The sequence below is a fragment of the Salvelinus alpinus genome, chromosome 8, assembly GCF_045679555.1.
Source record: "Salvelinus alpinus chromosome 8, SLU_Salpinus.1, whole genome shotgun sequence".
Classification (NCBI taxonomy): Eukaryota; Metazoa; Chordata; class Actinopteri; order Salmoniformes; family Salmonidae; genus Salvelinus; species Salvelinus alpinus.
Window position 1 is genome coordinate 56,725,934 of NC_092093.1, and position 23,570 is coordinate 56,749,503.

A 23,570-nucleotide genomic window follows, 5' to 3' on the forward strand; every position below is an offset into this window, starting at 1 on the left:
TTTGATACGGGCCCCCAGTCTGCTCCCAATAAATTGTTAAAAGAAACTTTTGGCATTATAACATCTCCCTCTCCTCTATCTCCCAGGCTTGAATAGGAAGGAGTGTGGGATTTAAACATATAGTTAAATAATGAACCAAAATCCACCATTGATTTGTTGAAGACAAAAAAGGAAAAGTTACATTTCAGTTTGATACAAAACATATGGTTGTAACATGTTTCAACATGAAAAACAGACTTGGTATGAAACAGAGAAACTGTAATTGTATCAGTGATTCTCACACACCACTCAACTTCTCCTACACCAACTTCCTCTTTGAAGTCTATTTGCCAAGAGGAGCCTGGTGGGCTGGATGCCACAGAGACACTCTTTTCACTCCACTTTGATACGGAATTGACTTTTTCGTAGCATGTTTTTGAGAATTTATGTAGCATGTTAGGAGAATTATCATAGCATGTTAAGAGCCTGAGGTTAAGGTCAGGTAAAATAGATAGGTTTAGGGAAAATGCTCTCCTAACCAGGGTTGGATGACTGCATTTGGGACCCTGAGCTTACTTTCCTGTATTTCAAAACGTTCTGCCATGGTGCAGAGATAATACATTTTATTTTTTTCCCTGTTTTATAGCACCTCATGCTTGTGTTCACATTTTGCCATGAGGCTGATATAAAAGGTTGCAGTTTTAAAGCTAATTTTCATGCAGTTCTACACATTTTGCTATCATATGCTATCTGGGGCCGTTCAGTAATCCGGCTCTGCTGCTAACCTGCTTCCAAAATCACTTCTTATTGAAGTGCCATGAAAAGAATATCGCGGGTGACACAGGAGGGAGCCAGCCACCTGCAGGTCCTGGGCAGCAAGGAGGACATGGGTGCCCTCTTCGGTGGTCAAGTCTAGATGGGATTTTGTCAAAATGATGTTAAAAGTATAATTATTACAGTATTTTAGCTAATCCTAACTCTTTTTTGTACTTTAATTTAATTTTCATAACCTGCTATGTTAATTCTCCTAACCTGCTGCAAAAATTCTCCCAAAACTTGCTAGAAAACTAAATTTTGACAAAAGCTGTATCCCTTCTAGACAAAACCCTCAACCTTCCTGAAGGCCTTCTGGGAGAAGGAGACCCAGGAGCTGAGGGCGTATTTTACCCAGCAGGTGGGAGCCGACCTCCCCCAACAGGTGGTCTCCCAGACTTCAATGGGAATGTGTGTGTGATGTTTTTATAAATCGAGCTAAATCATAAACGTTGAATAGAACAAGTGTAGACCTTAACGTGAAATGCTTACTGACAAGCCCTTAACCAACAGGTGTAGACCTTAATGTGAAATGCTTACTGACAAGCCCTTAACCAACAGTGCAACTCAAGAAAGAGTTAAGAAAATGTTTACTAAATGAACTAAGGTAAAACATTATAAAAAGAAAAACAAAAAATGTGCAATAACAAGGCTATATACATGGAGGTACAGAGTCAATGTGCGGGGTACAGGTTAGTCAAGGTAATTTGTACATGTAGGTAGGGGTGAAGTGACCATGCATAGATAATAAACAGCAAGAAGCAGCAGTGTACAAAACAAATGAAGGTGGGGGGTGTAAATGTAAATAGTCCGTTGGCCATTTGATTAATTGTTCAGCAGTCTTATGGCTTAGGGGTGAAGCTGTTAACGAGCAATTTGGTCCTATACTTGGCACTCCGGTACCGCTTGCTGTCTATAACTTGGGTGACTGGAGTCTCTGACAATTTTCTGGGCTTTCCTTTGACACCATCTAGTATATAGGTCCTGGATGGCAGTTTGCTTGGCCCCAGTGATGTACTGGTCTGTACGTATTACCCTCTGTAGCGCCTTACAGTCAGATGCCGAGCAGTTGCCATACCAGTCGGTGATGCAACCGGTCAAGATGCTCTCGATGGTGCAGCTGTATAGCCTTTTGAGGATCTTGGGACCCATGCCAAATCATAGGGTTGTCACATAACTTTTTCAACATGAAAAACAGACTTGGTTTGAAACAGAGTAATTGTATCTGACTGATTCTCACACACACCACTTAACTTCTCCTACACCAACTTCTTCATTTTCTTGCTTAACTTCCTCTTTAAAGTGTATTTGCCAAGAAAACCCTGGTGGGCTGGATGACACATGTTCACACCACTTCTATACAGATTTGACTTTTTCGTATCAGGCTAGCAGAATTTATGCAGCAGGTTAGGAGAATTATGGCTATGGGTTACGCTTAGTGAAAATGCTCTCCTAACCAGGGTCGGACGACCCCACACCCCCCCTCTTACCTATTGCATTTCAACCCATTTTGCCATGGTGTAGAGAGCATTTCAACCCATTTTGCCATGGTGTGGAGAAAATTTCAACCCATTTTGCCATGGTGTGGAGAAAATTTCAACCCATTTTGCCATGGTGCGGAGTGCATTTCAACCCATTTTGCCATGGTGTGGAGAGCATTTCAACCCATTTTGCCATGGTGCGGAGTGCATTTCAACCCATTTTTCCATGGTGTGGAGAACATTTCAACCCATTTTGCCACGGTGCGGAGTGCATTTCAACCCATTTTGCCATGGTGTGGAGAGCATTTCAACCCATTTTGCCATGGTACAGAGGGCATTTCAACCCATTTTTCCATGGTGTGGAGTGCATTTCAACCCATTTTGCCATGGTGCAGAGAGCATTTCAACCCATTTTGCCATGGTGCACAGTTTTATAATGCTATTCGACATGTTGTCATGAAGCTAATAATTTTTTTTGTTTGTTTTCAAGCTAATTTCCCACTATTCAACATATTTTGCTATCACATGCTATCTGGGGCCGTTCTGTAGTCCAGCCCTGCTGTTAACCTACTACCAAAATCACTTCTTATTGAAGTGGCGTGAAAAGAATGTCCCGAGTGCCACAGGAGGGAGACCGCGACCTACAGGGACTGGGAGGCAAGATGGACATGAGCTCCCTGTCACAACTTCTACCGAAGTCGGTTCCTCTCCTTGTTCAGGCGGTGTTCGGCGGTCGACGTCACCGGTCTTCTAGCCATCCCCGATCAATTTTTTATTTTCCATTTGTTTTGGATTGTTTTCCCACACACCTGGTTTTCATTCCCTCATTACGTGTTGTGTATTTAACCCTCTGTTCCCCCCCATGTCTTTGTGTGGTATTGTTTGTTGTAATGATTGTGCACATGTTGACTGGTGCGCGTCGGGTTTTGTACCCATGTTGATTATTTCTTGATGCCGTTGGTTTTGGAATTAAACAGCTCCGGCTATTACCTAGTTCTGCTCTCCTGCGTCTGACTTCCCTGCCACCAGTTACGCACCCCTCACACTCCCTCTACGACGGTCAAATCTAGATGGGATAAAGCTTTGTCAAATTGACGTCAAATTCTTTTAGCATTTGAGCTAATCCTAACACTTTTCCATTCCTTGATCTAATTATCATCACCTGCTACGTTAATTATCCTAACCTGTAGCCTAATTCTCCTAAACTTGCGAGAAAATTTGGACAAATCACTCTTCGACCTTCCCAAGGCCTTCTGGGAGAAGGATACCCAGGAGCTGAGGGCGTACTTTACACAGTAGGTGGGAGCCGACCTCCCCCAACAGGTGGAGGGAGAGCTGAAGGCTCTGGAGGACAGGGTCAGGAATTGAGAGGCGGAGGGACCAGATGATTCAGAGAGAGAAGAGAGAAGGTATTGACTATTGGACACTACACTACACTGATGCTGCAATATGGTGGGGATGAGAATATGGTGGGACTGACAAAAAAGGGACTAACAAGCTCATTTCAGTTTTGTGGAAACTGCTTTGCCTATATGTGGATAAAATGTATGAAACTACAATGAAACGATGTGCCTGCATGCAGATTAGGCTACCACTCACTATCAATGGATTTATGAGTAGGAATTAGGTGATATAACAGAACCAATCTTACTGAGCTTTCCATGACATAGACTGACCATGTGAATCCAGGTTAAAGCTATGATCCCTTATTGTAGTCACTTGTTAAATCCACTTCAATCAGTGTAGACGAAGTGGAGGTGACAGGTTAATGAAGGATTTTTAAGCCTTGAGAAAATTGAGAAGTGTATTGTGTATGTGAACAATTTAGTGGGTGTTTGGGCAAGACAATAAATGTAAGTGCCTTTGAACGAGGTGTGGTAGTAGGTGCCAGGCGCACTGGTTTCAAGAACTGTAATACTGCTGGGTTTTTTCACTCTAAACAGTTTCCGGTGTGTATCAAGAATGGTCCAACCCCCAAAGGAAATCCATCCAACTTGACACAACTGCAGGAAGCATTGGAGTCAACATGGGCCAACATCGCTGTGGAACTCTTTAGACACCTTGTAGAGTCCATGCCCCAATGAACTGAGGCTGTTCTGTAGACAAAAGGGGTTTTAACTCAAAATTAGGAAGGTGTTCCTAATGTTTGGTATACTCAGTGTCTTCAGAAAGTACCCCTTGACTTATTCCACATTCTGTTGTTTTACAGCTTGAATTAAAAATGGATTAAATAGCATGCCCATAACACGGTGCAGCCATCACCATGCTTGAAAATATGAAGAGTGGTACTCAGTGATGTGATGTGTTGGATTTGCCCCAAACATAACACTTTGTATTCAGGACATAAAGTTAATTTCTTTGCTCATTTTTTTAGCAGATTTACTTTAGTGCCTTATTGCAAACAGAATGCATGTTTTGGAATATGTTTATTCTGTACATGTTTCTTTCTTCTCACTTTGTCATTTAGGTTTGTGTTGTGGAGTAACTACACTGTTGTTGATAGATCCTCAGTTTTCTCTAATCACAGCTGTTAAACACTGCAACTGTTTTAAAGTCACCACTGGCGTCATGGTGAAATCAGTGGAGGCTGCTGAGAGGAAGACAACTCATAATTATGTCTGGAACGGAGAAAATGGAATCAAACACATGGAAAATGTGTTGGATGTATTTGATACAATTCCACCTATTCTGCTCCAGCCATTACCACGAGCCTGTTCTCCCCAATTAAGGTGCCACTAATCTCCTGTGGGTGAAATCCCTGAGCGGTTTTGTAGTGAATGGGTGAATTGACAAACAATCCACAGTGTAATTAATAACTTCACCATGCTCAAAGGGAAATTCATTGTCAGATTATAATTTGTTTTACCCATCTACCAACAGGTGCCCTTCTTTGAGAGGTATTGGAAAAGCTCTCTGGTCTTTGTGGTTTAATCTGTGTTTGAAATTCGCTACTTGACTGAGGGACCTTACAGATAATTGTATGTGTGGGGTACAGAGATGAGGTAGTCATTCAAACATCATGTTAAACACTATTATTGCACACAGAGTGAATCCCTGCAACTTCTTATGTGACATGTTAAGAAAATCTTTACTCATGAAATGATTTAGGCTTACCATAAGACAGCGGTTAAATACTTCTTGATTTTATACTTCTTGTTCTTGTCTAAAAACATAATTCACATTATGAGGAATTGTGTGTAGGCCAGTAACACAACATCTCAATCTAATCAATTTTAATGAGGAATGTAAAATGTTGGACCAATAAGACCAAAAGATTTCATGGAAATTTAATGTAAAGGTTTTTATTACAGTGTAATAATTAATAAACAACCTTAAATTCAGCCTCAATTGTTTCTTTGATTTAACACTCAATATAAAAACTGACACAATAACTTCTAAATAGATACAAACTGAAAATAGATGATATTGTTATTCTGGGACCTGCACAAAAGATGCAGAGAAACAGTAACTAGTAGATGTTAACACCATTCTGCCATCATGTAGACTTCCTGCACCAACTTCCTGTCTTGTATCAGACCACTGTCTCTCTAACTAACTGTGTCTTCTCTCCTCAGTCATCATTGACTTTATATGGTTTTAAACTGCCTTCAGTAGGCTAGTTGAACTCAGCAGTTCCTCTATACTGGAACCCATTAAACAGATGCTCTGTGAACTCAACACTCAAAATATATGGTCTAAAATAAAGAGTAGCCTACATCATCGTATCACCACTACAGTAACAGTTAAACACTTTTCATCCCAGCAAATTCTACAAATATGCAGATAAGAGCACATAATTATAAATGTAACAAAAGTACCAATATAAAACGAATACACAATGACAATACTGTACATAAAAACACTTAATACCCATTGGCTAAATACTTCAAATGCACCTCTGTTATTGACTTGTGCATAAAGACCATCGAGGTTGTTAAGTGGTGGTTCCTGGTTCCCTCTACCGACCCTGGCCTGGTTAGAGCACACTGTCCCAGCCGGGGAGTTCTGTGGAGAGAACACAGAGAAAGGAACAGTTGTCAGGACCGACACTTCAGAAGAATAATGACTTCATAGTTACAGTTGGTTACACAACACAGTATTCATTCAATTCTTCCTTAAACACACATTCTAGATGGGTTTTAAAAGTTGAGTCTAACATTCCCACCTGTCCCTGTGAAAGGTCTGTCATGTCAAACCCACTGGGGAGTCTAGATGTTCTCCTCCTCCTGGAAGACAAGAATAAAGGTCTTTGACATCATTTAGGTGTTCATATACAAAAGCACAATCAGCATGATAAATATGTTAAAATTGAGGCTGGGAATATCTTTTTACCATGCAAAGAATACGACCAGGCTGAAAAGGAAAAGCAACCCCAAGGTTTTTCCTACAATCTCATAAATCTTTGGGTTAACAGGCTCTTCTTGCCCTGTAAATAAAACACATATTATGGTCATCTGTTCCTAAAAGAGGAAACATTTTGCACATTGTCTAACATTACAATTTACACAAATACTGTAGATGTACAGATGTAAGATCTTAATTCAGCCAGTATTGTTACAGCAAAATAATCCTGCTGCAAAAGGATTTGAACGTTTCCTCCGTAATGTTGTTCCATTGGTGGTGAGGCTATTAGCTGGACAAAATAAGGCTACATGAAAAGTGCAATACTGTTAATTTAACCACGTTTTAGTGCAGGTTTTTGGTGAATTTATGTAAATCACAAAGCTTATCTGTGATTCCCACAATGCAATAAACTTCTAAGCAACAAAATAGTGATCAAATTAAGATCCTACAACCGTATCATACCTAGATACATATAGCAGGCATGTAGAAGTATATCTCTTCTACATCTATCTATATCTATAATATTCTTACATTTGTGTCGTATTGAATGTGCCAATGCTTCTACCTTTAATAGCCAGCTGCACTTCCCTTGACTTCCCACAGCCGTGACTATTTCTTGCTTCACAGTAGTACAGTCCTCCATCACCAACAGTCACATTGAGGGAGTAGCTCTGTCCAGATGCTACCTGTGTTGGTTTACCCCCACAGATCTGGAACCAGGTGAAGGATGTCACAGGAGGGTTGGCTGTACTGCTGCAGGTCAGAATAACACAGCTGCCCACTAATACTGGATCAGCTGGACTGATGGAGGCCGAGGTGTCCTTAGGTGAGACTGAGGGAGAGGGGTTCATTTAGAATGTATCTGGAAATGGTATATTGAATAGTCCCATCAAAACCACTCTATTACAATCATCAGTGAAAACATGATAGAATGATCTATTCTACAGGAACCGGTGACTAAATCTTACATGAAACGTGAAGCATCATGTTATGTTCAGCTGTCTTGTTGCTTGCCCCTACTGGGTAGACTGCAGTACAAGTGATGTTCTTCTCATGATGAAGGTATGATGGAGTGAAGGTCACCGTGGAGAGAACTGATTTGGTTTGGTCTGGATTCTCCTGCAGTTGGTTCTTAGGTGTGAACTGTGTTGGGAGAGTCCATGTCAGCTCAGGGGGGTGTTCGGGACAGGGAGCGACAGCAGAGCAGTTCAAACTGACAGGGGTCCCTTCCTTCACCTCACCTGAGACAGTAATGATGGGACTGGAAGGCAAATCTGTAATACATTGTAGATAAATATATTTTACACTAATAGTTAAACTGTCCACTTGTTCTACTCTTATCTTTGATGCAAGGAATCTAAACTGGAAAAATAGTTGGTTAAAAGTTAAATTGTCTCTTACCCCTGACAACTATATCAACAGACTTTTCAGTGTCTGTTTTACGGAATGGTTGATTCTCAATCCTAAAGAAGAATTTATTAGTGTAACTGGTGGTTACATTGAAGAAGACTGTGGTGCAGTTCTTCTGGGACATGTTTCCAGTTATCTTCCCTTGATATCTGTTGACCGTCTCACTACTGTTAAATATCACATTGTCCGGAAGCTCACCAAAGTCTGGGTTTTCTTTAATCCACACTCCAGAGGTTGGTATTGCGCTGTTAAATTTATACTTATTTTGGTCAGGAATATCAAATGAACATGGGATTTGCATACAGGAGCCAGTCAGTCCATCCAGTCCATCTGGCATTGTGGCGAACAAATCTCGTTGACCAAAACAGGCCAAAACACCTGCAACATAAAAGACAACATCAGGGAGGTTCTGATATATTTTCAGTTCAGTCCAATGATATGTATTAACCCTAGATGACTGTAGGGAATGCTGATTGGAAGCAATTGCACATCCATCTCCTCCTCCATTGTAAAAAAATATGTTGGAAATGCATTTATTAATGTCTACATCCATTTTGACAAGTATATTCTATTACAGACACCTTAATGCAAAGAGTTTTTCCTTCAAATTCGGGGTGTAGCCATGGCCTCCCCCTTTGACCCCAACTATGTGAACCTGCATGTGGAACAATTTGAGGAACCACTCATTTACAAAACAGAGACACACCCCCTACTATCTAAAATCCTCTTATGGAAGAGATACATAGATGATGTCTTTGTGCTCTGGGAAGGAAGTCAGCAGGAACTAAATGAATTCCAAACTCTGCTAAACGAGAGCTCTGAATATCTCAAATTCACCATGCAGACTGATGAGAGAAAAATAAACTACCTGGACTTAAGGATCATCAAAGAGAATGATGTTTTACATACAGACTTGTACACACAGCCAACAGACCGCAATACCCTGCTATGTGCGGATATTATGCATCCCCTTCCCCTCAGGAATGGTCTACCATATAGCCCGTTATGCAGGGTTATAAGAATCTGTTGCCAACAGTCAGATTTTGACAGCAATGCTAAGAGAATTCAAAATAAATTCAAAATCAGAGGCTACAAGGAAAAAAGTCTTGATGCTGCAATGACGAAAATATCTCAAAAACCAAGAGAGGGTTTTCTAAAAACTAAACCAAAGAAGTGAAACAACGCAACAGTCTTTTACACGAAGTACACCACGTGTTCAGAGAAAATGAAAGCAATCCTGAAAAAGCACTGGCATATTCTGCAATCAGATATCAGATTCACACCTCTTCAAGGAAACCCCACTGGTGGTCTATAAGCATGTTCGCAATATTGGGGATAGCTTAGTGAGATCTGACCTGCCCCCTGAGCCCACTCAGACACTCTTGACACCCATTCCAAATGGGAACTACAAATGTGGCTCACGCTCACAGTGCAATAGCACTACAAAAACATCCTTCTTCAGACACCCACATACAGGTGGAAAAATCCCTGTTAGGGGTATCATCTCTTGCAAGATAAAGGTAGTGATCTATCTCATCACATGTTCATGTGGAAAAGCCAATGTAGGACAAACGAAAAGACAATTAAAACAATGCAGAGCTGAACACCGCAGCTCAATCAGGTGTAAGAACACTGACTATCCAATAGCAGCTCACTTTGTTGAAGCAACACAGGTTGATCCCATCTCCTCCCTCAAATACACAGGTATTGAGCATGTTGCTCTACCAAGGAGAGGAGGTAACATGGAGATCCTACTACTACAGAGGGAGGACGACTGGATTTCCTATTGAAAAACATTGACCCCTAGTGGTCAGAATATTGACTTTGATCTCAGGCCCTTCTTATGAACAATTATTTTTATGGAAAAGTCTTGTAAATTAATATATTCTTTCTACATCTTATCAGCGTAGAACCAATATGTTCCCCCTGTTGATGATCCTTACATTATGGATGAACCAAAAGATTACATTTGATCAACATTTAATGAAAATGGAAACAATTAAATATATGTGAAATTAAATTAAACAATAATTTATGTTGATGCTAATCTTATGCTAATGTTAATGAAAACAATAGGCTAATATATCCAATATGCTGTAAACTATTGTCTTTCAACAGTTTCACTCAATTCATTCAAATTTACCTCATAATTATGACACACACAACCACTATTGTCATTGGTTGCACTAATTGCACTGTTTGTCTACATAACCTGGTTCAAGCATTCATGGCTTTACCCTGAAGAAGGCACAGTGATGCCGAAACATTGGTGTTTTCCCCAATAAATTACTGGGAGATTATATATATAGAGTGTGCAACTCTCTTTGTTTTTATAGCTTACAGTGTGTTCACCGTTAGTCAGCACCTCTAAAATAAGTCATTTTCTCTGAGTGTGCTCCAGCTCATGCTTTTTATATGACCTGAACATAACAAATAAAATAAAAAACATGTAAAGATATTAAAGTATTGTATTTATAGAGTACTAACTTTTCTGTCCCATCTACAACATAATACTTAAATACATGTAATTTGTCCTGGAAACATTTTATTGAAATACTGTAGAATTCCATTAATTCATATGGAGGACTGCTTCTTCTGGGGAGTACCATATATAGAGACCGGTGGATTTAAAGTCTCTCATTGGCCGTTACATAGCATCAGCGATCCAGGGTTTATACACATCATTGGTACAGTCTCTCTCAATAATAATAATATGAACTTATTTCTATGTACAGGTGATTTTTCAATTGGTCGGTATGTTGTCAAGGAGTGAGGTGACATGTGTTTGTGAGCAGAGGACCACTAGTTTGAGCCCGGTATGGTGACAGGGACAGTGGTGGAAGCTATACTGTTAGCTGCACACTGACGTCGTTTTCACATGCACATACAGTGACATGAAACAGTATTTACCCCCTTTCCGGTTCTCTATTTTTGCTTTTTTTTAATACTGAATGTTATCAGATCTTCAACCAGAACCTCTATTAGATAAAGGGAACATGAGTTACCAAATAACAAACAAATAGTTTTAGTTATTAATTTATATCATTAACAAAGTTATGCATTAACCAATTCCACTGTGTGAAAAAGTAATTGCCCCCTTACTCTCAATAACTGGTTGTGCAACCATTTCAAAACACTCAATCTACATGAAAATTGATAAAAAAACTAAAAATGTAAAGATTTAGAATGGCCTATTCAAAGTCAAGACCTAATCCAAACTGAGATATTGTGGCAGGACTTGAAATGTGCAGTTCATGATTGAAAACCAAAAAATGTCACTGAGTTACATCAGTTCGCATGGGAAAGTGGGCCAAAATTCCTCCACAGCAACGTGAGAGACTGATCAACAACTACAGGAAGTGTATGGTTGGAGTCATTTCAGCTGAAGGAGGCAAAACCAGTTATTGAGTATAAGGGGGCAATTACTTTTTCACACAGGGGCATTGGGTGTTGCACAACTTTGTTTATGAAATAAATGAAATAAGTATGTCATTGTTGTGTTATTTGTTCACTCAGGTTCCATTTATTTAATATCAGCTTTTGATTGAATATCTGATAACATTCAGTATCAAAAATATGCTAAAACCTTTTCACAGAAGTTTAAATATCGTCTATGAAGTTACACAAATCAGGAATTAACTGTAGACTTTTCTACACAGTTATACAGCACATCCCATGAAATATAATGACTTGTGGTTATTCCTTTATGTCTGATTCATAACTAGTTGTTGTTGTGTGGAAGACTCACCTGACATAAAGAGACCAATGAGAAAAAACATGTTCTCAGGACAAGCCATGTGAGAACTCACACACTACTGATCACCTGAAACAGTACAAACATACACTTACTGGTAGAGTAGCTTAACTCACACAACACATTGCATTGAACCATCTCCATATCAAATACACTATGTCCTTCAGTTGTGAAGATAATACATGAACAAACAGCAGTACTTTAGAACATATTAAATCTCTTTACTCATAATTAATTTCCTTTAAATTATTTTTAACATTCAAATTAACAGAAGATATAGCGAAGAAGTCGATACTTGCCTTAGACGATAATGTAAACTGTCTACAGGAGAGACTGTCACACCCATAGTGAGGTCTGACAAAGTAATGTACTGAAATTCATGTGACTCATCTCACATCTCATCAGTGACGTACTTCCTAATAACTGTATGAGAAATGATTTTTAAAGAATACTACAGTATTTATTTAACAGGATGTTGAATAGTCTATGTGCTGGGTTTAATTATCAGTTGTGAAAACACTGTATTCAAATATAAGTTCTAAGAACACGGTCATTTTCTACTGAACCTTCTACTCCAGAACAATTAGTTTCAGTCACTTGAAACATTGCAGAGGTGGCCTTAGTCATGTTTCACCAGTTTCAAATGAAATGGAGCCCAGCTGTCCACTAACTGATTCTTAACACATTGTGTGGGTCAGCCACTGACTCAACAGCTTTTTGTGGCCTATACATTTCATTACTGCCCGAAATGGACACGTATACACAATATATTTTCATTGTGGGATAATAATATTCATTGCAGTTAATGTATGTGTGGGGGTGGGGGGTAAATAAACCTTTTATGGGGAAGGGGACCCCTTAACAGCATTTTGTTACAGGCCCCCAAATAATCAAGTCCACCCTTGATACAACAACGGAAACTTTAAGCAATATAACCATCTCCCTCTCCTCTATCTCCCAGGATTTAAAAAAATGTAGCTAAATCATGAACCAAAATCCATCCAACTTGCTTCCATCCAACTTGCTTAGTTAAATTTGAGTTCAGTAAAAGATACCCGGAACTCACATTATCTTTCAACACGAAAAACAGACTTTGTCAGAAACAGAGTGACTGTAATTGTAGTTTATGGATTATCACACACTCCTCCATTTCTCCTGCACCCACTTCCTCTTTCATTACGTCACTTCTATCTGCCAAGAAGAGCATGGTGGGCTGGGAGCCACAGGAGGGAGCCATCGACCTGAAGGGCAAGGTGTACCTCTTCGACGGTCATGTATAGATGGGACACAGCTTTTGTCAAATTGACATTCTTAAAGTTGATTTTGTTTTATTTTAGCTAACCCTAACCCTTTTTCGTACCTTAATCAATTATCCTAACCTGCTACGTTAATTCTCCCAACTTGCTGCACAAGTTCTCCTACATTTGCTAGGAAAAGTTCATTTTGACAAAAAGCTGTATCCCTTCTATTCTAAACCCTGTTCGACCTGCACAAGGCCTTCTGGGAGAAGGAGACCCAGGAGCTGAGGACGTACTTTACCCAGCAGGTGGGTTTTTATTACAGTGCAATTAATGAACAACCTCAAATGCAGCCTCATTTGTGTCTCTTGAACAACACTCAAAATAAAAACGGACACAAAATAGCTCCCAACAATACACACATGAAAAATAGACATGTAATGGGATATTTAAGATGAGTTAAGTTCAGATTCAGTTTAGAGTGATTTCATATAATGTTCAGCATATTTATATATTTGACCTTTCTGTAACATGATTTCCAGTGTGCTGTTTGTAACACTTGGGTTGATGGTCACTAGACTCAATGCTGTATGTTATGGATTAAACTCATAACTGTTGATAGTGATTGATGACAGACTGGAAGTACAAGGACCGAGGACACGCTGATTGTTATTGTATTCTGTGAAATACTGATTCTGTAGTAGTTAACAAAGCCACTGCCTTTGGTTTTGACTTCCTACAAGCCTCTCAGGCTGGTGTTTACAGATCATTTGTTGGTCTGATTAGGATATAAAGGATCTGTCTTCAAGAGGATGGTGTTTACAGAACAATTGTTGGTCTGATTAGGAAATAAAGGGTCTGTCTCCAAGAGGCCAATCAGACATTGTCTCTGCTTCTATGCTGGATGTTGTCTCCCTGTTGCAACTTGTATTAAACCTGATTGATTCATGATTGACCTTATCAACGACTTCTCTTCTCTTTTGTTCACAGACGCACAAATATCACACCCCCAGGACATGCTAACCTCTCACCTTGGCAATGACAGAGGAAGTTAGCATTTGGGGGGGGGGGGTGATATATGATATTTCTCACTCATAATGTTTCACAATTCATCCAGGACCATAATCATGGTAGCTTCCACAATAATGAATTTAGAAATATATTCTATTCTTAATTACAATAAAAGTTACTGCAAAATAACACATTAAATACAAATTAAACAAATGAAACTTTCGGCATTATAAGCATCTCCCTCTCCTCTATCTCCCAGCCTGAATGGGAATGTGTGTGGGATTTAAACATATAGTTAAATCATGAACCAAAATCCACTATTCATTTATTCAAGAGTTACATTGGTTAAATTCGAGTTTGATACAAAACATATGGTTGTCACATTATGTTTCAACATGAAAAACAGACTTGGTATGAAACAGAGTAACTGTAATTGTATCTGACTGATTCTGACACACCACTCAACTTCTCCTACACCAACTTCCTCTTTGAAGTCTATTTGCCAAGAAGAGCCTGGTGGGCTGGAAGCCACAGAGACACTCTTTTCACTCCACTTTGATACGGAATTGACTTTTTAATGTAGCAATTTTTGAGACTGAGGTTAATGTTTAGGGCTCCTGAGTGGTGCAGGGGTCTAAGACACTGCATCTCAGTGCTAGAGGATTCACTACAGTACCTGGTTTGAATCCAGGCTGCATCACATCTGACTGTGATTGGGAGTCCCATAGGGAGGCGCAAAATTGACCCAATGTTGTCCAGGGTTGGCCGGGGAGACCGTCGTTGTAAATAAGAATTTGTTCTTAACTGACTTGCCTAGTTATATAAAGGTTAAATAAAATAAATAAAAATAGGTTAGTTAAAAGGGATATGGTTAAGGAAAATGCTCTCCTAACTAGGGTTGGAAGACAGCATTTGTTACCCTGAGCTTACAGTGGCAAGAAAAAGTATGTGAACCCTTTGGAATTACCTGCTTAAATTGGTCATACAATTTGATCTGATCTTCATCTAAGTCACAACAACAGACAAACACAGTCTGCTTAAACTAACAACACACAAACAATTATACGTTTTCACGTCTATTATTGAAAACACGAGTAAACATTCACAGTGCAGGGTGGGAAAAGCATGTGAACCTTTGGATTTTATAAGTGGTTTACCCTCCTTTGGAAGCAATAACCTCAACCAAATGTTTTCTGTAGTACTGAACTGTTTCAGTTCAGCAATATTCTTGTGATGGCTGGAGTGAACTGATCTCTTGAGGTCATGCCACTGCATCGGAATCGGGTTGAGGTCAGGACTCTGACTGGGTCACTCCAGAAGGCGTATTTTCTTTTGTTGAAGCCATTCTGTTGTTGATTTACTTCTGTGTTTTGGGTTGTTGTCCTGTTGCATCACTCAACTTCTGTTGACCTTCAATTGGCAGACAGATAGCCTTACATTCTGCTGCAAAAAGTCTTGATAAACTTGGGAATTAATTTTTCCATCAACGATAGCAAGCTGTCCAGGCCCTGTGGAAGCAAAGCAGACCCAAACCATGATGCTCCCTCCACCATACTTTACAGTTGGGATGAGGCTTTTATGTTTGTGTGCTGTGCCTTTTTTTCTCCACACATAGTGTTGTGTGTTCCTTCCAAACAACTCAACTTTAGTTTAATCTGTCCACAGAATATTTTGCTAGTAGCGCTGTGAAACATCCAGGTGCCCTTTTGCGAACTTTAGACATGCAGCAATGTATTTTTTGGACAGCAGTGGCTTCTTCTGTGGTGTCCTCCCATGAACACCATTTTTGTTCAGTGTTTTACATATCGTTGACTCGTCAACAGAGATGTTAGCATGTTCCAGAGATTGCTGTAAGTCTTTAGCTGACACTAGGATTCTTCTTAACCTCACTGAGCATTCTGCGCTGTGCTCTTGCAGTCATCTTTGCAGGAAGGCCAGTCCTAGGGAGAGTAGCAACATTGCTGAACTTTCTCCATTTATAGACAATTTGTCTTACCGTGGACTATTGAACTTCAAGGCTTTTAGAGATACTTTTGTAACCCTTTCCAGATTTATGCAAGTGAACAATTCTTAATCTTAGGTCTTCTGTGATCTCTTTTTTTCGAGGTACGGTTCACATCAGGCAATTCTTCTTGTGAATAGCAAACTCAAATTTTGTGAGTGTTTTGTATAGGGCAGGGCAACTCTAACCAGCATCACTACTCTGGACGGTTCTGACCTAGAATATGTGGACAACTACAAATACCTAGGTGTCTGGTTAGACTGTAAACTCTCCTTCCAGACTCACATTAAACATCTCCAATCCAAACTTAAATCTAGAATCGGCTTCCTATTTCGCAACAAAGCATCCTTCACTCATGCTGCCTAACATACCCTTGTAAAACTGACCATCCTACTGATCCTCGACTTCGTCGATGTCATTGATAAAATACCTTCCATACTCTATCCCACAAATTGGATGCAGTCTATCACAGTGGCATCCGTTTTGTCACCAAAGCCCCATATACCACTCACCATTGCGACCTGTATGCTCCAGTTGGCTGGCCCTCGCTTCATACTCGTCGCCAAACCCACTGGCTACAGGTCATCTACAAGTTTCTGCAAGGTAAAGCCCCGCCTTATCTCAGCTCACTGGTCACCATAGCAGCACCCACCCGTAGCACGCGCTCCAGCAGGTATATCTCACTGGTCACCCCCAAAGCCAATTCTTCCTTTGGCCGCCTCTCCTTCCAGTTCTCTGCTGCCAATGAATGGAACGAACTGCAAAAATCACTGAAGCTGGAGAATCATATCTCCCTCACTAACTTTAAGCACCAGCTGTCAGAGCAGTTCACAGATCACTGCACCTGTACATAGCCCATCTGTAAATAGCCCATCCAATTACCTCATCCCCATACTGTTATTTATTTTGCTCCTTTGCACCCCAGTATCTCTACTTGCACACTCATCTTCTGCACATCTATCACCCCAGTGTTTAATTGCAATATTGTAATTATTTCACCACTATGGCCTATTTATTGCATTACCTCTCTTATCCTACCTCATTTGCACACACTGTATACAGACTTTTTCTATTGTAATATTGAGTGAATGTTTGTTTATTCCATGTGTAACTCTGTGTTGTTTGTGTCGCACTGCTTTGCTTTATCTTGGCCAGGTCGCAGTTGTAAATGAGAACTTGTTCTCAACTTGCCTACCTGGTTAAATAAAGGTGAAATAAAAATAAATAAAAAACAGCTGTGAGTCCATCTTGGTAAGTCAATAAGAGCTTTGCACATCTGAAATGAACAATATTTCCACATTATTCTTTTAAAAATTCTTCAAGCTCTTTCAAATTGGTTGTTGATCATTGCTAGACAGCCTTTTTCAAGTCTTGTCATAGATTTTCAAGCCGATCAAACTGTAATTAGGCCACTCAGGAACATTCAATGTTGTCATAGTAAGCAACTGGTGTATATTTGGCATTTTGTTTTAGGTTATTGTCCTTCTGAAAGGTGAATTTGTGTCCCAGTGTCTTTTGAAAAGACTAAACCAGGTTTTTCTCTAGAGTTTTGCTTTTGCTTAGCTCTATTCCATTTATTTTTATCCTAAAAAACTTGATGACAAGCATACCCATAACATATTGCAGCCATCACCATGCTTGAAAATATTTACAGTGGTACTCAACGATATGTTGTGTTGGACAAAGAGTGAATTTCTTGGCCAAATGTTTTGCAGTTTTACTTTAGTGCCTTATTGCAAACAGAAACCATGTTTTGGAATATTTTTATTCTGTACATGTTTCCTTCTCTTCACTCTGTCATTTAGATTTGCAATATGGAGTAAGTAACGTGTTGTTGATCCATCCTCAATTTTCTCCAATCACAGCCATTAAACTCTGTAACGGTTTTGAAGTCACCACTGGCCTTATGTTGAAATCAGTGGAGGGTGCTGAGAGGAAGACAACTCATAATAATGTCTGGAACAGAGCAAATGGAATGGAATCAAACACATGGAAAACGTGTTGGATGTATTTGGTACCATTCCACCTGTTCTGCTCCAGCCATTACCACGAGCCTTTCTCCCCAATTAAGGTGCCACTAATGTCCTGTGAGTGAAATCCCTGAGCGGTTTCTTTCCCCTCCGGGGACTGAGTTAGGAAGGACGCCTGTATCTTTGTAGTGATTGGGTGTATTGATAAACCATCCAAAGTGTAATTAATAAACTCACTACGCTCAAAGGGATATTCAATGTCAGATTTATTTTCTTTTTACCCATCTACCAACAGATGCCCTTCTTTGTGAGGCAATGGAAAAGCTGTTTATATCTGTTTGAAAGTTGCTGCTTGACTGAGGGACCTTACAGAAAATTGTATGTGTGGGGTACAGAGATGAGGTAGTCATTTAAAAATCATGTTAAATACTAGTATTGCACAGAAAGTGAATCCATGCAGCTCATGTGACTAGTTAAGGAAATCTTTACTCCTGAACTTATTTAGGCTTGCCATAGAAAAGGTGTTGAATACATATTGACTTTCAGCTTTTCATTTTTATGTCTAAAAACATAATTCCACATTGTGTGTAGAACAGTGACACAAAATCTCAATTTAATCCATTTTAATGAGATATGTTAAATGTTGGACCAAAAAGACCAAAAGATTTCATGGAAATTGAATGTAACGGTTTTAATTACAAGGCAATTAATAAACAACCTTAAATTCAGCCTCAATTGTTTCTTTGATTTAACACTCAATATAAAAACTGACACAATAACTTCTAAATAGATATAAACTGAAAATAGATGATATTGTTATTCTGGGACCTGCACAAAATATTAAGAGAAACAGTGACTAGTAGATGTTAACACCAGTCTGCCATCATGTAGACTTACTGCACCAACTTCCTGTCTTGTATCAGACCACTGTCTCTCCAACTAACTGTGTCTTCTCTCCTCAGTCATCATTGACTTTATATGGACTTAAACTGCCTTCAGTAGGCTAGTTGAACTCAGCAGTTCCTCTATACTGGAACCCATTAAACAGATGCTCTGTGAACTCAACACTCAAAATAAATGGTCTAAAATAAAGAGTAGCCTACATCATCATATCACCACTATAGTAACAGTTAAACACTTTTCATCCCAGCAAATTCTACAAATATGCAGATAATCAAAGAGCACATAATTATAAATGTAAATAAAGTACCAATAGAAAACAGATACACAATGACAATACTGTACATAAAAACACTTAATACCCATTGGCAAAATAATTAACATTCACCTCTTTAATTCACTTGTGCATAAAGTCCATCTAGGTTGTTAAGGTGTTGTACCTTGTCCCCTCTCCCGGTCACATTGACTTCAGCGTACTCACTCTCCTGTCCCTGGACACTGTCCTGGGCTGCAGCTGGGGTCTCTTTGGGCCGTAGTTTGGAGAAGTCTATGTCACCGTATTGGATCTCTTCAGGCTGGTCTTCTGCAGGTTCCTCTGGTTCCTCTCCGGCTGTGGCCTGGTTAGCACACACTGTCCCAACCGGGGAGTTCTGTGGAGAGAACACAGAGAGAGGAACAGGTGTAAAGCTCTAAGCTCAGTCATGTGTAAAACTCTAAGGTCAGCAGGTTACCCAACACATACTGAGTGGATGTCAATGAAAATGTCAATTCAACTGACAGATGTAAAGAGTTACATTTTGCCAGTAAACACTGTCAAAGTCCAACAGCTATTATGTTATCATTCCATGTTCTTACAGGATGTGGCATTGCTATCGGTGTGGTCATCTCCCCCTAAACTTCCTCTGAAATGATGTTAACCTCATGGCTTTAAATAGTTTCTGTATTAATTCAGTACTTCCTTAGATACACTTTGTAGATGGTTTGAAAGTTGAGCCTTATTCCCACCTGTCCCTGTGGATTGTCTGTCCTTTCAAGTCCATCGTGGAGCCTCGAGTTTCTCCTCCTGGAAGACATTTAGAAAGGCCTTCTGAATGCACTGAGAGGGTTTTCATATGCAAAAGCACAAACACAGCAGAAATAAAATAGTTTTGCGTTGGTGCCAGGAATAATTTTTACCATCCAAAAACACTGATCAGGCTGATGAACAAAAAGGCCCCCAGAGTTCCTGCTGCAACCCCAACAACCATTGAGGTTTTTGGCTCTGAAAATACAAACATATTATGGTCATTTCTCACAAAAAGATCTCTAAAGTACACTACATGACCAAAAGTATGTGGACATCTGCTCGTCGAACATCTCATTCCAAAATCATGGGCATTAATATAGAATATAGAATGTCATTGAATGCTGTAGCGTTAAGAATTCCCTTCACTGGAACTAAGGGGCCTAGCCCAAACCATGAAAAACAGCCCCAGACCATTATTCCTCATCCACCAAACTTTACAGTTGGCACTATGCATTGGGGCAGGTAGTGTTCTCCTGGAATCCGTCAAAACCCAGATTCGTCCGCCGGACTGCCAGATGGTGAATCGTATATTCAACACGCCAGAGAACGGATTTCCACTTCTCCAGAGTCCAATGGCAGTGAGCTTTACACCACTGCAGCTGATTCTTGGCATTGCACATAGTGATCTTAGGCTTGTGTGCGGCTGCTCGGCCATGGAAACCCATTTCATGAAGCCCTCAACAAAGTTCTTGTGCTGCAGTTGCTTCCAAAGGCAGTTTGGAACTCGGTAGTGAATGTTGCCATTCTACTTCCAATGTTTGTCTACGGAGATTGCATGGCTGTGTGCTCGATTTTAAACACCTGTCAGCAACATGTGGGGCTTTAATAGCTGAATCCACGCGTTTGAATGGGTGTCCACATACTTTTGAATATATAGTGAGTATCTAACCTACGATTATGCCCGATGGGCCCGTTTTACCTTTAATAGCCAGCTGCACTTCCTTTGACTTGCCACAGCCGTGACTATTTCTTGCTTCACAGAAGTACAGTCCTCCATCAACAGTCACATTAAGGGAGTAACTCAGTCCAGATGCTACCTGTGTTCTTTTATCCCCACTGATCTGGAACCAGGTGAAGTTTGTCACAGGAGGGTTGGCTGTACTGCTGCAGGTCAGATTAACACAGCTGCCCACTGATACTGGATCAGCTGGACTGATGGAGGCCGAGGTGTCCTTAGGAGAGACTGAGGGAGAGGGGTTCATTTAGAATGTATCTGGTATATTGAATAGTCTCATCAAAACCACTATTACAATCATCAGTGAAAACATGATAGAATGATCTATTCTACAGGAACCTGTGATTAAATCTTACATGAAACATTAAGCATCATGTTATGTTCAGCTGTCTTGTTGTTTGACCCTACTGGGTAGACTGCAGTACAAGTGATGTTCTTCTCATGATGAAGGTATGATGGAGTGAAGGTCACCGTGGAGAGAACTGATTTGGTTTGGTCTGGATTCTCCTGCAGTTGGTTCTCAGGTGTGAACTGTGTTGGGAGAGTCCATGTCAGCTCAGGGGGGTGTTCAGGACAGGGGGCGACAGCAGAGCAGTTCAAACTGACAGGGGTCCCTTCCTTCACCTCACTTGAGACAGTAATAATGGGACTGGATGGCAAATCTGTAATACATTGTAGATAAAGATATTTTACACTAATAGTTAAACTATCCACTTGTTCTACTCTTATCTTTGATGCAAGGAATATGAACTGGGGAAAATAGTTGGTTAAAAGATAAATTGTTTACCTCTGACAACTATATCAACAGACTCATTGGGATCTGTTGCACGGAATGGTTGACTCTCAATCCTGAAGAAGTATTTATTATTGTAATTGGTGGCAACATTGAAGAGGACTGTGGTGCAGTTCTTCTGGGACATGTTTCCAGTTATCTTCCCTTGATATCTGTTGACCGTCTCACTACTGTTAAATATCACATTGTCCGGACTCCCACCAAACTGTGGTGATTTTTTAATCCACACTCCAGAGGTTTGTATTGCGCTGTTAAATGTATACTTATTTTGGTCAGGAATATCAAATGAACATGGGATTTGCACACAGGAGCCAGTCAGTCCATCCAGTCTATCTGGCATTGTGGCGATCAAACCTCGTTGACCAAAACAGGCCAAAACACCTGCAACATGAAGGACAACATCAGGGAGGTTATGTGATCTTTTCAGTACAGTCACTCTCTCCTTCTGCAGCAAAAAAGATGAGCTCATTTCAATGTACAGGTGATTCCTGATGTCACGACTCCATTCCCTAAACTGGATCATGCACATATCTGGAGCACAGAATGTTTGAATCCAGACTATTAAACTATACTTATCAGGAGTCAACTGTACACTTTTCTATACATTGAGACAGATGGGAATATAGCTCATACCATGAAATATCATCACTTGTGCTTATTCCTCTGTCTGATTCATAACTAGTTGTTGTTGTGTGGAAGACTCACCTGACATAAAGAGGACAATGAGAAACAACATGTTCTCAGGACAAGTCATGTGAGAACTCGCACACTACAGATAACCTGAAACAGTACAAACATACACACATTTAGTAACTCACAACACACTGCCCCTCCTTACCTTCAGGCTCAAACCCAACACCCGAGCACTCCATTCTCCCACCCCTACAGGAGGGCAGCTCCCTCTCAGCCTGTCCAAGCTCTTTTCTGTCCTGGCACCCCAATGTTGGAACCAGCTTCCCCCTGAAGCTACCTGCCCATCTAGCGAAAACATCAGAAACCCTACCTCTTCAGGGCATCTTAAATAATCCCACAGCACCCCCCCTTTCACAGCCCGACCTTAAAAAAGCCTTTTGTCAACTAACATTCCCCCTTACTGTTACGTTGTTCTAAAATGGATGAAATTGTTTTCTTCCCTCAATCTACACACAATACCCCATAATAACAAAAAACGTTTTTTAGAAATGTGTGTTTTGTGTGTGGATTGATAAGGGAAAATTATTTAATGCATTTTACAATAAGACTAAAGTAGCAAAATGTGGAAAAGGGAAGGGGTCTGAATACTTTCCAAACGCAGTGTATGGCTTTCAGTTGTGAAGCTATAACATGAACCAACAGCAGCACTTTGAACATTTCAAATCATCACCAATAATAACATTTCAGTGAGTCTTAACATTAAAATGAAAAGATAGTGAAGAAGTCGACACTTACCTTACAATCTTGAAAACCGATCACAGAAAAGTAGATGATATCATACCCATAGTGAGTTCTGACAAACTGAAGTGTTGCAATTCAAGTTGGACAACGGCACGTGATGTACTTCCTATTCCTAATAAGTGTATAAAATAATTTGCATTTTCAAAAGCAAGTAGTATAATTTTCTAATTATATACAGTACCAGTCAAAAGTTTGGACACACCTACTCAAAGGTTAACCCTTTTACTATTGTCTACATTGTAGAATAATAGTGAAGACATTACAATGATGAAATAACACATATGGAATCATGTAGTAACCAAAAAAAGTGTTAAACAAATCAAAATATATTTTATATTTGAGATTCTTCAAATTAGCCAACTTTTGCCTTGATGACAGCCTTGCACACGCTTGGTGCAAGGCTTCATGAGGTAGTCACCT

General features: G+C 39.9%; 2 protein-coding genes across 6 annotated transcripts; both read right to left on the reverse strand.

The window, feature by feature from the left end:
- Positions 1-5,559: 5,559 nt before the first annotated feature.
- On the reverse strand, positions 5,560-12,140 carry LOC139583318 (myelin-associated glycoprotein-like). Of its 4 annotated transcripts, none has more exons than XM_071414267.1 (8): positions 12,081-12,140; positions 11,776-11,850; positions 8,226-8,405; positions 7,586-7,891; positions 7,183-7,449; positions 6,606-6,699; positions 6,439-6,499; positions 5,560-6,278 (listed from the first exon to the last, which is right to left on the reverse strand). In XM_071414267.1, exons 2-8 carry the CDS (start codon positions 11,822-11,824, stop codon positions 5,991-5,993), a joined length of 1,245 nt encoding a protein of 414 aa, XP_071270368.1. In that variant the 5' UTR covers positions 11,825-11,850; positions 12,081-12,140; the 3' UTR covers positions 5,560-5,990. The 4 variants fall into 4 exon arrangements, with proteins under 4 accessions (XP_071270368.1, XP_071270366.1, XP_071270369.1 ...); XM_071414265.1 differs by having other exon boundaries at positions 8,019-8,405; XM_071414268.1 differs by lacking the exon at positions 6,606-6,699 and having other exon boundaries at positions 8,019-8,405.
- A 6,538-nt stretch (positions 12,141-18,678) lies between these two features.
- On the reverse strand, positions 18,679-23,280 carry LOC139583319 (myelin-associated glycoprotein-like). Of its 2 annotated transcripts, XM_071414269.1 has the most exons (8): positions 23,145-23,280; positions 22,422-22,496; positions 21,711-22,097; positions 21,280-21,585; positions 20,888-21,151; positions 20,079-20,163; positions 19,908-19,965; positions 18,679-19,552 (listed from the first exon to the last, which is right to left on the reverse strand). In XM_071414269.1, exons 2-8 carry the CDS (start codon positions 22,468-22,470, stop codon positions 19,295-19,297), a joined length of 1,407 nt encoding a protein of 468 aa, XP_071270370.1. In that variant the 5' UTR covers positions 22,471-22,496; positions 23,145-23,280; the 3' UTR covers positions 18,679-19,294. The 2 variants fall into 2 exon arrangements, with proteins under 2 accessions (XP_071270370.1, XP_071270371.1); XM_071414270.1 differs by lacking the exons at positions 22,422-22,496; positions 23,145-23,280 and adding an exon at positions 22,555-22,668.
- Between the last annotated feature and the right edge of the window lie 290 nt (positions 23,281-23,570).

Bases quoted from the DNA above. Each gene is read 5' to 3' on its own strand.
- LOC139583319 (XM_071414269.1), bottom strand. From the start codon at position 22,470: ATGACTTGTCCTGAGAACATGTTGTTTCTCATTGTCCTCTTTATGTCA. The intron at 21,586-21,710 runs GTAAACAATTTA...AATGTATTACAG, and splicing joins TGTTGATATAGTTGTCAGAG to ATTTGCCATCCAGTCCCATT. The intron at 21,152-21,279 runs GTAAGATTTAAT...CCTCTCCCTCAG, and splicing joins CATGATGCTTAATGTTTCAT to TCTCTCCTAAGGACACCTCG.
- LOC139583318 (XM_071414265.1), bottom strand. From the start codon at position 11,824: ATGGCTTGTCCTGAGAACATGTTTTTTCTCATTGGTCTCTTTATGTCA. The intron at 7,450-7,585 runs GTAAGATTTAGT...CCTCTCCCTCAG, and splicing joins CATGATGCTTCACGTTTCAT to TCTCACCTAAGGACACCTCG. The intron at 6,500-6,605 runs GTAAAAAGATAT...CTTGTCTTCCAG, and splicing joins CTGGTCGTATTCTTTGCATG to GAGGAGGAGAACATCTAGAC.